Source organism: Sinocyclocheilus rhinocerous, unplaced genomic scaffold, assembly GCF_001515625.1.
Source record: "Sinocyclocheilus rhinocerous isolate Xijiao unplaced genomic scaffold, SAMN03320098_v1.1 scaffold567, whole genome shotgun sequence".
NCBI classification, from domain to species: Eukaryota; Metazoa; Chordata; class Actinopteri; order Cypriniformes; family Cyprinidae; genus Sinocyclocheilus; species Sinocyclocheilus rhinocerous.
The window spans coordinates 716,951-731,085 of NW_015649134.1; the positions used below are offsets into that span (position 1 = coordinate 716,951).

Sequence of the window (14,135 nt, forward strand, 5' to 3'; positions counted from 1 at the left end):
CCAGGTAACATACCAACATATATTACAAGTTGGAGATGATATAAAGAATAGAACATAAAGAAATCTTTGGTCAAAGATTTGTTTTTATTATTATTTTTGAATTTTTATTGTTCAGCACCGAAAACAATGTGAGCTGCACAAATTAACAATCAACATTACAGGAGCAGGATTAAGGCATCCCAGAACAATTTCACAAATGTGATCAATACAACAGAAGATGAGAGAGAAAGAATAATAAATTAGATAATATTATTTATTCTTAAATGAGACATGGCCATGTCATGCCTTTATTGGTATTATTCTGATATTTTACTTTATGTATATTTTCCCCCACTCTGAATAAAAATTTAATATATTTTCATGTAGATTTTTAAAATAATATTCAGTTACTCTATATGATGTATCAACCAAAATTGTAATATTGCATAAAGCAAACAATAAATGCCTTACTACTAAACTTTCTGAGCTATATTTTTAGATTGGTACAATATTTCCTTACTGCAAAGTGAAACCTGTATTATTTTGTTTTAGATTTGTTTCTGATAACACAACATACAGCTTTCATATATATATATATATATATATATATATATATATATTTGTTATAACGGTTTGATTTACATATATACATGGTTACTGGTGTTGAATGTTTAATTTTTAACACACATTTAACACTTGTTGGTTTGACAGAATTACACATGCTTATAAACTGACTGGACCCAGCCAGGATACTTTGATCAGGAACCAAAACAACTCTATCTGGAGCACACTGCCAATGGACTTTACCCATGTGATAAAACCAACAAATGTCAATTGTGATAATGTGAGGATATTAAACACTTCAAACTCACAACTAAAATCTCCAAAAATAACAGAAACAACGAGAACAAAGTAAGATTAAATAATGTCACATTTGCAAATCCCATTATGTACAATGAATTTTCCCCTTTCTGGAACAATGACGCATAACCATTTATTACACCGCTCTCTGTAATACTTGATTTTAGTCAATCGTACCAATCAAGCCAAATATTTTTGTATAATGACCACTAAACTTTTTAATTGACTGTTGTCTTGCTCTTTTTTTCAAATAAAATATTTTCAACATAGCTGTGCTAGTGTCTCTTGTATCACTCTGCAGTCTTGTTCTTCTCACTTAAATCATTTCAGCCTAAATCAATATTTAATTTTCTTTTATGTGGTAAGTAGCCATATAATAGGATAAATCATTATTGCAAATGCAATACAAACCTCCTCACTTTGAGTTTTTTTTTAATGACAGTTGGACTGCATTAGCCTTTAGATATCATCCATCCATCAATCTAATTTTTTTTTTTTGGTCAACATTAAAAGACATTACTGGACATTTATAGATTAAAAAGACTGCTTTATGCATTCTGTACAATCACAACACACCTAAAATAGAATTAGAAAGATTATTTGCATCAAACCTGACTAGTTTAAACCCCATAAATGAATGTTTATATCTGTCTCCTGTCTTTCCAAACCCAAAAGACATTACAGGAGCATCTTCGAAACAAAAATGAAGATATTTTTAATATACCATAATTATTTTTGCCCATCCATTGAAAATCCTTCAAAGATTTCATAAAGATTTCATAAAACATGAACCTTGAACATTCAGGTTGTGTGGACTTTTACTCTATGGACAAAAAGATGAGAGAATATTAAAAATATATTAATTTGTGCTCCAAAGATAAACAGAACATCAATACATTAAAATGAATATCAGTTCAACTTATATACTTTCAGTTGCTGAGCTTGCAGAAAGAGACAGAAGAACCATTTGAGAAAATCCAGAAAGCTGGATACACAGCCTCAGTGAAAGGAAAGACAAATGTGTGGAAGGGGTAGACCCGGTCCTGCACATTATAGAATGTTGCACTTCCCTGATCACAGTCCAGCAAGACACCCACGCGGCTTGGGTTGGGATTCTGCAGCACCGTCTCGATGCTGTTGTGCCATGCAGAAAGCTTCACGTTAAACCACTCCACACACCAGGAGTCTGCATTACGCCCCAGACGGCTAGAGGGACCCTTGCGGTCGATTCTTCCATATGCAAGTCCCAATCCGCAGAAGTTGTTACTGCTCATTTTGATCTCCCAATAATGACGGCCCTGAGAGAAACCCTTTGTGCAGAGCACCTGGGAACAGACAGAAAAGCGAAGGGGAATATCTGGATAGTAAGCAGTTTCGTCCGAGACTGTCGCTTTGGTGTTGTTTTCAGACAGCGAGATCCGCTTGTGAGCTGTTCTGACGTCAAAATTGAGGATAGTGCCATCTAGACAGGAGAAACACAAGCATATACAGTAGGTACGGAAAGTATTCAGACCCCCTTAAATTTTTCACTCTTTGTTATATTGCAGCCATTTGCTAAAATCATTTAAGTTAATTTTTTTTCCTCATTAATGTACACACAGCACCCCATATTGACAGAAAAACACAGAATTGTTGACATTTTTGCAGATTTATTAAAAAAAAAAAACTGAAATATCACATGCTCAGTATTTAGAGTAGAAGCACCCTTTTGATCTAATACAGCCACGAGTCTTTTTGGGAAAGATGCAACAAGTTATTCACACCTGGATTTGGGGATCCTCCGCCATAATATGGGGTGCTGTGTGTACATTAATGAGGAAAAAAAATTAACTTAAATGATTTTAGCAAATGGCTGCAATATAACAAAGAGTGAAAAATTTAAGGGGGTCTGAATACTTTCCGTACCCACTGTAGATGTAAAAGGTGATTAACACGAACAAGTGGATAAACTATGATGAATATCTAAACTATGTTAAACTCACATTTAAGAAGGTCACTTCTTTTAATAAAGTTTTGCACAGCTGGTGAACTAGCAGGTGGATCTGTAATGAGAGAAAGTAATACAAATAAATAAAAAGCTTTCAGAAACCAGTACAATATTGCCTCCAAAGGGAATGAAAGGTTTGCTCATTTCATTAATATGTCAATATAACAAAGGGGTGCGTTTCCTACTAGCACTGTTATCCAACTATGGTTCTTCTGTCATTACCCACAAAATTCAACAATTTGCTGTTTCATGAAACCATAGTTTCAACAAACATTTGCAAACAGGGTCGCAAACTTGTGTGGTGGAACTATAGCTCTCAACCTGTAGTTAGAAGCATAGTTTCTTCTTAGATCATGCACAAAGGTACAATAAAAAAGCTATCATGTAGTACATTCTATTTTTTTATTCTATTTATATTCACACACACACACACACACACACACACTTCAATCTATATATTTTAGTCTGTCAACAATCAGTGCCATTTTTGAATAGTACACATGTACATTAATTACTACTACTTTGTTGTGTGGGAACTGCACCCCTGCATGACATTCAATAATTTAAAAACGCCTGGTCTGATAAATTGCTTTTCTACTTCTAGAGTAGAATCTGCAGTCTATTCTAGAATTGCAGTAAATTGTGTAGTTTTGGAGCACAGACCCCTTACATTAAAGATTAAATTTTGGAGGACATGAATAAACGAACTTTTTCCACATACTTATGTCAGGTATGTCTACAGTTTTAACTGCAATGTCAAGCAAGTTTTCCATGCTTTTGGAGAAAACAGGATTTGCTCCTTTAGAGGAATTCCTAGATTCTGGCAAAGACTATAATGTTAGAATCATTTTTTAATAAATATGAATTTGATCTACATTCCTTTTCAGAACAATTTTGACAAAATCTCTGTGAAACATAAGATACATTACTAACACAGGCTCCTCCTTTTTTAACCCAATCACGAGGTGTGAATATGTTCAACACACATAGCAGTGATCAGACAAACAGTAATAGTCTGTTGTAAAATAATGAACATATTGAGGGGTGGTCAGAACTTACTGTTTGGCTTCTGGTCTTTACGCTCTTTGTGATCCTTCTGATCTTTATTAGCACTCTTGCCTATCAAAAAATAAAGAAGAACAATGAGAGGAAGGTGTACATTTTAATCTATGTTGTTTATGGCTCCAAAACATATAAGCAGTTGACTCACTTGACATTTTCTGTTTAGCTCCTGAAGGGTTGGCTTTGGGACCGCGATCTGGACTGGGAAATCTCATATGTGCTGAAACATATTGGGAGAATAATTGTTTAAAATTGAATGAGAAAAAATAGTGATGAATGGATGGATGTATGGGTATAGGTTATACTGAATCAAAAAAGTCCAGTCAGTTGCATGGAAGTTGCAACTTACACATGCCTCTTGAATTTGGTAGGAAGGCAGGAGGCTCACTTCGGATTACTGGGAATTGGTTTCCTAGACCTAGTGGATTAGAGAAGTGGTTAAAATCTTCTGGCAGCAGTTTTATTAAGAATAAGGCACTAGGGCTGGGTGATTTTTTTTTCTGATTTTATAGATTCATTCGAATTTACTGTTTTGCCACAATTTTATTTTTTATAAATAAAATTGTGGCAAAATTTATTTATAATTATAAATGTTACTTAAATCATGTTGTATTTATAATTATGTTACTTAAATCATGTTGTATTTACATTTTAAGGTGACTAGTTAAATGTAAAAAAAAACAAAAACATATATATATATATAAAAATAAAAATCGAGAATTGGTCAAATGTTCTAAAAAAAAAAAAAAAAGAAAAGATTTTATTTTTTGCCACATCACCCAGCCCTATAACAACCTCAACAACATATAACTGGCAACAAAATCACTTGTATAAAAATGCTTTAGATGATAAGTATGTGCCAGATTTCTTACTTCGATTTCCACACCAATTATTTCAAAACACAATCTCACCTGCACCAAGAACAGATTTCTCAAACTCTGTAAAAACATATGTATATCAGAACTCTTAGCATGCAAGACTATGTGTGGGGTTGCTGTATACGAACATCAAAACATTCTGCACAATTTATATAAGTTCTGCACTAACACACCTGGTTTAATTACATAGATTCTGTTTTCTAATGGATGATCCATTAATCTGGTGATCCACTCCTTCAGTGCAACTGCAGAGGAATGATAAGCTATCACCTCTTTACTTTCCACACTGATGCGAGGGTTATAGGGTTCAAAATTTACCACTGAGGGCAAATCCACGGACGCCTGTGACAGAGATTGGTAAAGTCAAGAATACAAACATACAAGCTGCATTGCACGACATTTAGGTTAGCAAAAAAAAAGAAAAAAAAAAGATCAAGTATAAAGCACATCTTGAACTGACTTTTACTTTTTGCAAGAGATCCTACACTAGCACTGGGCTTCACACAGAATATTTAATCATATATACATCTAAGGCTCAAATAACAGTACTAAAAATGAAAATTTATTTCAACATTTGGTCACATGATCACACTCTGGATCACCTTTAAGAAGTCTAGTGACTGCGACTGGTCCAGCAGACTGTTGATCTCAGATTTGGTCCTATTCATCTTCTCGATGTTCTCATTAAATTTCTTCATCAAGGAGACCAGTTTGCTCTGACCTTTCTCCTGTTCCTTATCGATAGCAAGCATGGCTTCTTTCTCATCTTGGTCAATCATTTCTCTGATCTGCCTGTATTCAGCCTCAAGAATACGTTTGCGGGTTACAGCTAAGTCCTGGGAAAGCAAAACCAAAGGAGATGAACGCTCCACATGCTGACATACAGTATGTGATAGTTATGCACATCTTGTCATCTCTTACAGTACCTTTATCTGATTCTGTTAAAGATTCCAAAAGAAAAATCAACATTTATCAACCTTTAATTTGTTTTGTTGCTCCTTCATCTGTGTGACAACCTGCTGGTTCTTGTCAGTTTTGACTTCAAGGATGCTGAGCTTGTCATTCAGGTCAGTCTAAAAAAAGTTAAGAATAACAACTAAGTATTTTAGGGAATCGCATATGTTTCAGGCCGTGAAATCCTACTAAATGTTTACATATCAAATAATACAAACCCTGAAAACAAGCAAGCAAATATTACAATTATTGAACACTATGCTTCTGTTGTTTGCTTAGTTTGTCAGCATGTCTAAGCGATAAAAAAAAAAAAAAACATTGTCAAAATCTATTATTGCGTAGTTTATTTAAAAAAGTTATACAATAGTAGGGCTGCACGATATATCGAAATTATCGAAATATCGCAAATGTAAATATCGCAATATCATTATCATTTTAATAATAGGCTACTTAAATCAAAACGTTGCAAAAGGTCAAAGTTTTAGTTCGAAGCATATAGCAGAGAATTGCTTGATGTTAAAAAGAGTTATTAAGTGCAATAAGTTGCAGAAAACAACTCTTTGCCATCTCGTCTTGCTGTCTGACAGACTCACACCTGAAGCGCGCGCACAAGCCGCATCTCGCACAGCATATCTTCAGGTGTGCCGCACACGTGCAAAGCGCGTTTACACAGAGAGACGCGTTTCAGACGGCGCGCGAACACCGAGTTGATTCGTCTTGAACTTTCTCAGACTATAGTTTTTGCTGTGGTATATGAAGAAGTACTTAAAGTGTATGGAAAGCAAAGTCACAATGATATAAAATTAGTGTCATTCATTTTTTTGTTTGTATGTTCACATTGATGTTAAATTTCATTTTCTGATTTGTGACATTACTTTTTATGTACTGCTAAAACACTGCTGGTCACTTTCAGAAGTTGTAGTGATTCTTTATTTTGCAAGAAAGAATGTGAAACAAATTGGTTATATAATTTTCATTTTTAAATATTTTAAAATATAATTTAAATAGATTTTACACACTTTAAGCAATATCGTATCGCATATCGAATTTTTTAACAAGGTATCGCATATCGCATTTTTCTTCAATATTGCACAGCCCTATACAATAGTTTGTTATGGTTGTCAAATTAAAATGGATGAGCAGCAGTGAAAGTCCTGATATTTAGTACAACTGCACTGCAATGTTTCACTGTTTGTATTCTGCTTTCTGTGCTTGTCTGTGTTCACATTGTTACAGGCCAGGTTTAAAGTAAAGTGGACACTTCGATTTTAACGTAATAGCGAGTACAGCCATTTGTAACTTAAATGTTCAAGGCTTCCGGTGTCATCTGGTCTGTTATGCTGCTTGATAATGCAGACTGGTATGTGTTATATTAATTTAATTTACTGTCATAATCATCTTTAGTCGGTTAGAACAGAGTTTCTTTCACAATTTAGAAGGGAGTGGGATAAGTAAATCTTTAACATTCCAATCTCTATCATTGCTCATCACACAAAAATTATGTTTGGTTTCTTTTGTAACTATTTTTGGTGTAGAAGACCACACCTCTTTTTCCCAGATATGTCATGGTCATGATTTCTAAATTGCCTAAAATGTCCAGCTTTGTTTTCCTATTGTTTTCATACTTGCAGTGTTAATTTTGACAGGCATTTTTGATTTAGTCTTAGTCTTTATCTTGAGACGAAAATGCTTAATAGTCTTACATTTTAGTCATTTGAGTCTTTCATAGTTTTAGTCGACGAAGTCATTGCAGTTTGCCTAAAAGTAAGGACTAAAAGTTGACAAAAATGCAGTTACCAACATTTATTTTGGTAGCTATTTTATATGTAGTCTTCAAACAAAAATAGTAATTAATTCTTCTCTCTTTAGACCAAATCAATTCATCTTATGAGAAATTTGAATCAAGGATTGAATTGGGAAAAACTTGAATAAATAATGACAATTTTCATTTTTGTTTGAACTATTCTTTAACAGTAGTGAAAAGGGAGCAACTTCAAAATTTTCATTTTTGGGTGAACTATCCCTTTAACAGTAGTGAAAAGGGAGCAACTTATAAAAATTATGGTTGTTCATATATAATATATATAATACATATAATTTATCATTTTTGAAAAAGAAGCAGAATAAGACAATAAGACAAATATGAAAGTGATACAAATTAAACTCATTTTTCAGATACAGTAGGTTTACTTAACATTTATTTAACATATTTTGTTGGTTAACATTAATGACACGGATATGTACTTAATTAGGAATGCTGTCCCTTTAAGACGGAAGGCATGCATGTAATACTGACACACGTTCAGTTTTCACCCACCTGTTTACCTTCACTTAATCCATAACCGACTGTATTTACGTGAGATATTCTACACGATAGACATTTGGACAGCTGTGTGTGTATTTGAGCACTGAGAACTGATCGCGCGCTGTATATGAGAACTGAAGAAGTGGAGCGTGCGCGAGAGAGAGAGCACTTCTATCAGCGCGATTCCGCCTATCCCGCCTTCACTAACGTGTGTGTGTGTGTGTGTGTGTGTGTATGATATATGTATGAGGAGGACTATAGAGAGCACGTCAATAGGAAAACAAAAAACCTGTGGTCAGTTTAGTAAACTTAGCCTCTGTGTTAAGACAGTGTCTTAAGAACTAGTCTGACCAACTAGCAGTTAGCCAAGCGGTAATCAGTCTCGTTTTTTGGATTCAGCGTAGACTAATCTATGTTTTTATGCAATAGAATTAAATACATATGACCAGGCTTAAAGAAAAAAATTTGATGACTAACTTGTAAGCATAGTCTAAACCTTTTATGCAACTGGCCCTGGACATTTTAGGCAATTTAGAAATCCCAACCAGGACGTGTCCGAGCTCTTATCATCCAATCGTGGTTGCATCGCTCTATTAGTACCACTGGACCTTAGAGCTGCTTTTGATACTATTAACCACAACTAGTGGTCGTCCGATATGGGTTTTTTGACAGCCGATGCCGATATCTTGGAAAGCAGGGTGGCCGATGGCCGATATAATTTTATTTATTTTAATTTATATTTAAGAAATTTTAAATAATTTGAAAATGGATTAAAAATAATTGTGTAAAATAAACATTATTAAAAGCTAACATAAGCAGTAGCATTTACAAATAACAGCGTATCTAAAAGTATGAGACAGCAACAAACAAAAAACATAGACCTACCATTAAAAGTCGTGCTTGCACAGATTCTGCACAATCCTCTTCAACAATATCCTCTGCTTCTCAATCGAGATCAAACTGATAAGCGATATTAACAACGCCTTTGTTTACAATACAACCGGAGCACATGCCGCTGAGGAGAGGGGCGGGACGTTAAGAAGCACACTAGAGGCGGTTTAGCCAATCACAATACACTGGGCTAGCTAACCAATCAGAGCCCATCGCCTATTTCTGAGGGAGGGGCTTCATAAAAGAAGGAAAAGATCAGCCCGTTTCTCAGAGAAGGGACAGAGCTGTGTGAAATAAAGGTAAATTATGTGAAAAATAATGAGCTTTTTAAAAAACGAAGCATTAACTTCTATCTGATTATTAGATAGACTTCTATCCATATTAGACAGAACTGAACGACGACAGCGAACAAGAGGGAGAATGTGAGCGGTGTGCGCTCAGGCGCTGCCGTTCTCAGCGCCGTCAAAATAAAAGTCCCGCCTCGAACACATCGGCCAAACAGAAAAACGTATCGCGATGCCGATATTTGAAAAATGCCAAATATTGGCCGATATATCGGCCTTGTCGATATATCGGTCGACCACTAACCACAACATTCTCTTGCATAGTCAAAATTATGTTGGTATTAGTGGAATTGCATTTGCATGGTTTAAATTGTATTTATTCTGACCGTTATCACTTTGTAGTAGTAAATGAAGAGATGTCATAATGATCACCATGGAGTGTAGCATGGCTCAGTACTAGGACCATTGCTTTTCACCATTTTGCTCCCTTGAAAGATATCATTCAGAAACATAAGAGTTAGTTTTCACTGTTATGCTGACAACAGACAACTCTATATTTCCTTGAGGCCTGGTAAAACCTACTGATTTACAAAAGCAATGGAATGCATACTTGATATTAAAAACTGGAGAACTAGTAACTTCCTAATGCTAAATTCAGGGGGGAAAAATCCTCTATGTGGAAGCATAGAGGATTATCAAAGAGAATCGACCAAGTTTCACAACGTGCTGATGTTTATGTTAAATGCAAACTTATGAACCTGCCTATGACAGTTGAAGCAATGGTTTATAGTTTGATGTCACATGAATTTCCGTCATGTTCACTTTGTGTGGTTTTTAAAGTGTCAACTTTGGAGGTCCTGTACACTTGCATTATATGGACTCAGAAATTGATAATTTTTCTAAAAATCTTTGTTTGTGTTTATCTAAGGAAAGAAAGCCGTATATATTTGGGACAGCACTGGGACAGTGCGAGTAAAATTATGAGACAATTTTCCATTTGGGGTGGAATGCCCCTTTAAGCAATGTACATATATCTTAACTTCTTGCTGGATGGTTCAGCTCTTCAGTATTTAAGCAAGCTAGCATGCACATAACACACTATCATGTTTTTTTAAAGGGGTCATATGATGCGATTTAAATTTTTCCTTTCTCTTTGGAGTGTTACAAGCTCTTGGTGCATAAAGAAGATCTGTAAAGTTGCAAAGACTAAAGTCTCAAATCCAAAGAGATATTCTATATAAAAGTTAAGAGTCAGCCACGCCTACCTAAAACGGCTCGTTCTAACACGCCCCCACATACCTACATCACGATACCTTAAACCGCATAAACACATTTCATTACACCAAATACACAAAATAATGTTCTTTTTAGCAACATCATATGACCCCTTTAACACTATCATGTTTTTTTACACGGCTCTCTCTCTACTTGATTCTGATTGGTCAAGTCACGCAATTCCGAGGTGTGCTATTACCCTATAACAACCGTCGTCATTAGCAATGCCGAATAACATAATGCTCATAATGGGTATTTGAGGCTGGCGATTCTTTCACATCTCTCATATCACACTGCTGTGCTCTCTGTCTTTTCATTCAAATGCAACTTCTATCATCTTGTGCTAGGGCTGGGCGATAAATCAATAAGGATAATTATCGCACGATATAGATTTCCTAGATAAACGATAACAAGAGTTCGATAAATGTTTGATATAATGCGGCAAAGGCGGAACGAAAGAGCGCTAGTAATTTGAAGCGCACCACTCGGAGCGTTTATCCGCTTGGATCAAAGTTCAAACAGCGGCGCGGCGCGAGCTTCACTAGAGCAGATGTGTTCACTCGCTGATGATTCTCAGCGCTGTGAGATCCAGTGTGATGCTCTTGAATTCAGCGAGGAACACAAATAACTCTGTTTACACGCAGATGAAACAGCGCTGACAAACAGCAGAAACACTGCGCAACGATACAGTCAGAAGACTTTTTAATTTTCAAATCGCCATCATTTACCATGGATTTACTGCAGTAACACTAACTGCACCATGGTATTGTGTCAGAAATGTGGGTATTTGTATCTAATTTTTTTATATTATTAATGTAGACATGTATTAAGTATATTGAAGGAGGAGTAATGGAATATAATTACAGTATTTTTTTGTGATTAAGCTATAGCGTTTATGCATTTATAAATGTATTTAGACTACTGTTTCTCATAAATACCTATACTCCATATTAAATTTTTACCATGGTATTGAGGAATTAACCATCTGGTTTTTACAACTTTCACATTGGAGCAAAAATTTGCCTTTAAACTTGAAAGAAATAAAAATGTTACATTTATCGTCATAATTATCGATATCGACTGATATGAAAAAAAAAATATCGAGATCATGTTTTGGCCATATCACCCAGCCCTATCTTGCGCCTCAGTTATTGACTGTATTTACTGTAAAATGAAACTGGAGGACTTCAGTATAAACAGTAGGCCAGTGGTTATTTTATTGAAGTGTTCATCAAGCGTTCATAACAAGCGTGAAAACAGAATTTAAAAACGCAAGTAAAAGTATATTGCACAAGATTTAAAAATGAAAGCAAAGTTTTCAGAATAGCAAACAATGGTCACGGATTGAAAAAATAATAAGCGTAAATCAAAAAATTAATAACGCATTTTTAAAAATAATAAGCATGAATCAAAACTTTTCAAATGTTGCGGTTAGAGTTTCGTGTAAATCAGGGCGGGCTTAAGTGTTATCATTGGTCCACTAGTTCTAGACTGACAGCTCCTCCTCTAGCCAATCAGATGAAGAGGGGCGGTGAGTCGTGACATCACTCCAACGCGCCTCATTAGCTGCCGATGCTCAGTGTTCTGTTCACTTGTACAGGTGAAAATGGACAGCTGTCAGCTGGGAAACATCTTTCCATACAGGACACCATTATATGTGTCTGTCTGTCACTGCTGTACGCCTGCCTGGCGATCCGTTAACGTTAAATAAGCCATCCTAGTGACTAGTGTTGTCAAAAGACCCGGTATTTCGGTACCAAGTCGGTACTAAAAAAATGAAAACGTTACGGTACCGGTGGTACCGAGTACCCTGTCAACCCGGTTCTTGATACGCTATCCGAAAACTATCCTCTTCCAGTGTTGCCAAGTCTGCGGTTTTCCCGCGGAATTGAGCTGCTTTAACACTGTTGCCGCGGGTTGTTTTTCATGTCCGCAGGTTGAAAAACGATCCCATTAACGTGATATTTAGCCCCTGGAACGCGAATTTTACCAGGGGAACCCCGCCAAAACATACGTATGTTATCCTCGGAACGCGATTTTTAACAGGGTACCCCCTCGAAATGCGATTGGGCGGGTTTTGTTGTGAAAACCTGGCAATCTCTTCTTAAAACAGTGGCGACCTCAAGAGGAGGAAACGCATCAAACTAACAAAACACCCCGATCAAGTTCAAGCAGGTAAGTTTCAATTACATTTTTAATATTTAGAGCTTCTGTTATGAATATTATTCCATATTTTAATTTGAATTTCGGATTGAAATAAACATCGCCGTTAGCGTATACGTAGTTAATCGTTAGCATAAGCACGGCTAACGCTAATATAATGAGCATTAGAATGAATTTTGTTCAAAATGATTTCTTTAACTATTTAATGCTCCTATAACTTTTATTACTGTAAAAAACAGGAGGACATAATGGTATTTACTATTTTTACACACCAGAGGCTTTTAAATGAACTGTGTAACCAAAATATGCGTGTTTGGCATTGGTTTTGTACATTTAATTTTTGTTTAACGTTATTAATAAAAATGTTGTTCAATTAACATGTTTTTGTGTTTTGCTTTGGTACCGAAATTAGTACCGAGAACCGTGGATTTTCACTGGTATTGGTACCGAATACTGAAATTTTGGTACCGTGACAACACTACTAGTGACCCATCGTGGTTATATTCACCTGTATTTATTCGCCTATGGCCACATTGCAAAAGGGAGCAGCCACAATAAGCACAGGCCTCGCGAAGTCATTGATGTGCCTGGCTCGCCCATACCTGACTGATAATAAGTCTTATGGTTATTAGGAGAGGATAATATGAGTAAGAGTAATACATCCCAGTCACAATTGATTAGTTTGCTGTATATTGCTCGTAATTGTTAACTGTCTGTAGGCAATATTTATCTTATTTTTTGTCATGTATTGGATTTTTTTTGTACAGTATGTCATTGATAAGGTTGATGGTCTTGTCAGATCACATTTTGTGTTACTCTGAGATTATAAAATGACATACAGCTAAGCAATATCACATGAGGAAGAGTGCTTTCCCCGAATATCAGCTCCATTGAAAATCTTTATTGAACTGTAGTATAAAATTAAAGGGGTCATATTGAAATAGATAAGCCATCCTAGTGACCCATCGTGGAATTTTCAGACCGATGAGCTTTGTAAAAATCGACGCGTTTCAGAAAGGCGGGGCATAGAAGAGAAACAATAATGTACAGTATGTGGAAAATAATGTGTTTTTTTAACCTTAAACCGCATAAACACATTTCATTACACCAAATACACAAAATAATGTTCTTTTTAGCAACATCATATGACCCCTTTAAACAAAAAGCCTGTCCGTTCATGGAAATTTTAAGAAGACACATACTGTATATTATATACACACACATACAAATCTGCACTGAACTTTTCAGCATGACTGATATCAACAAACAGCGATACACATCATGTGGCGTATGTGCGGAGTTCAGTTAATTACAGGTACTTAGGGATGTAAGGATTCACCGCGAGCCGGTTGAAAATCGATATAAATATGTGACTAGGGCTGGGTAAAAAAATCGATTTTCCGATTAATCGTTTTTTAAAATGACGTCGATTCGATATCGATTCTCAAAAGCCGCGAATTGATCTTTTCCAGTATTTATTTCAGCACACATTTAAA

At 35.6% G+C, this 14,135-nt stretch overlaps 1 protein-coding gene across 2 annotated transcripts in view; it reads right to left on the reverse strand.

Moving 5' to 3' along the window:
* Positions 1-1,197: 1,197 nt before the first annotated feature.
* Positions 1,198-14,135, reverse strand: part of LOC107710280 (E3 ubiquitin/ISG15 ligase TRIM25) — a 19,151-nt gene continuing 6,213 nt past the window's right edge. Inside the window, exons 2-10 of one of the 2 annotated variants that reach the window (XM_016515007.1) lie at positions 5,745-5,840; positions 5,370-5,603; positions 4,941-5,109; positions 4,239-4,307; positions 4,038-4,109; positions 3,887-3,946; positions 3,549-3,647; positions 2,823-2,882; positions 1,198-2,302 (exon numbers count right to left, since the gene is read on the reverse strand). In XM_016515007.1, the coding sequence (XP_016370493.1) occupies positions 1,770-2,302; positions 2,823-2,882; positions 3,549-3,647; positions 3,887-3,946; positions 4,038-4,109; positions 4,239-4,307; positions 4,941-5,109; positions 5,370-5,603; positions 5,745-5,840 (1,392 nt within the window). In that variant the 3' untranslated portion in view covers positions 1,198-1,769. The remainder of the gene's footprint in view (positions 2,303-2,822; positions 2,883-3,548; positions 3,648-3,886; positions 3,947-4,037; positions 4,110-4,238; positions 4,308-4,940; positions 5,110-5,369; positions 5,604-5,744; positions 5,841-14,135) is intronic. The other variant, XM_016515008.1, reaches the window with a different exon arrangement.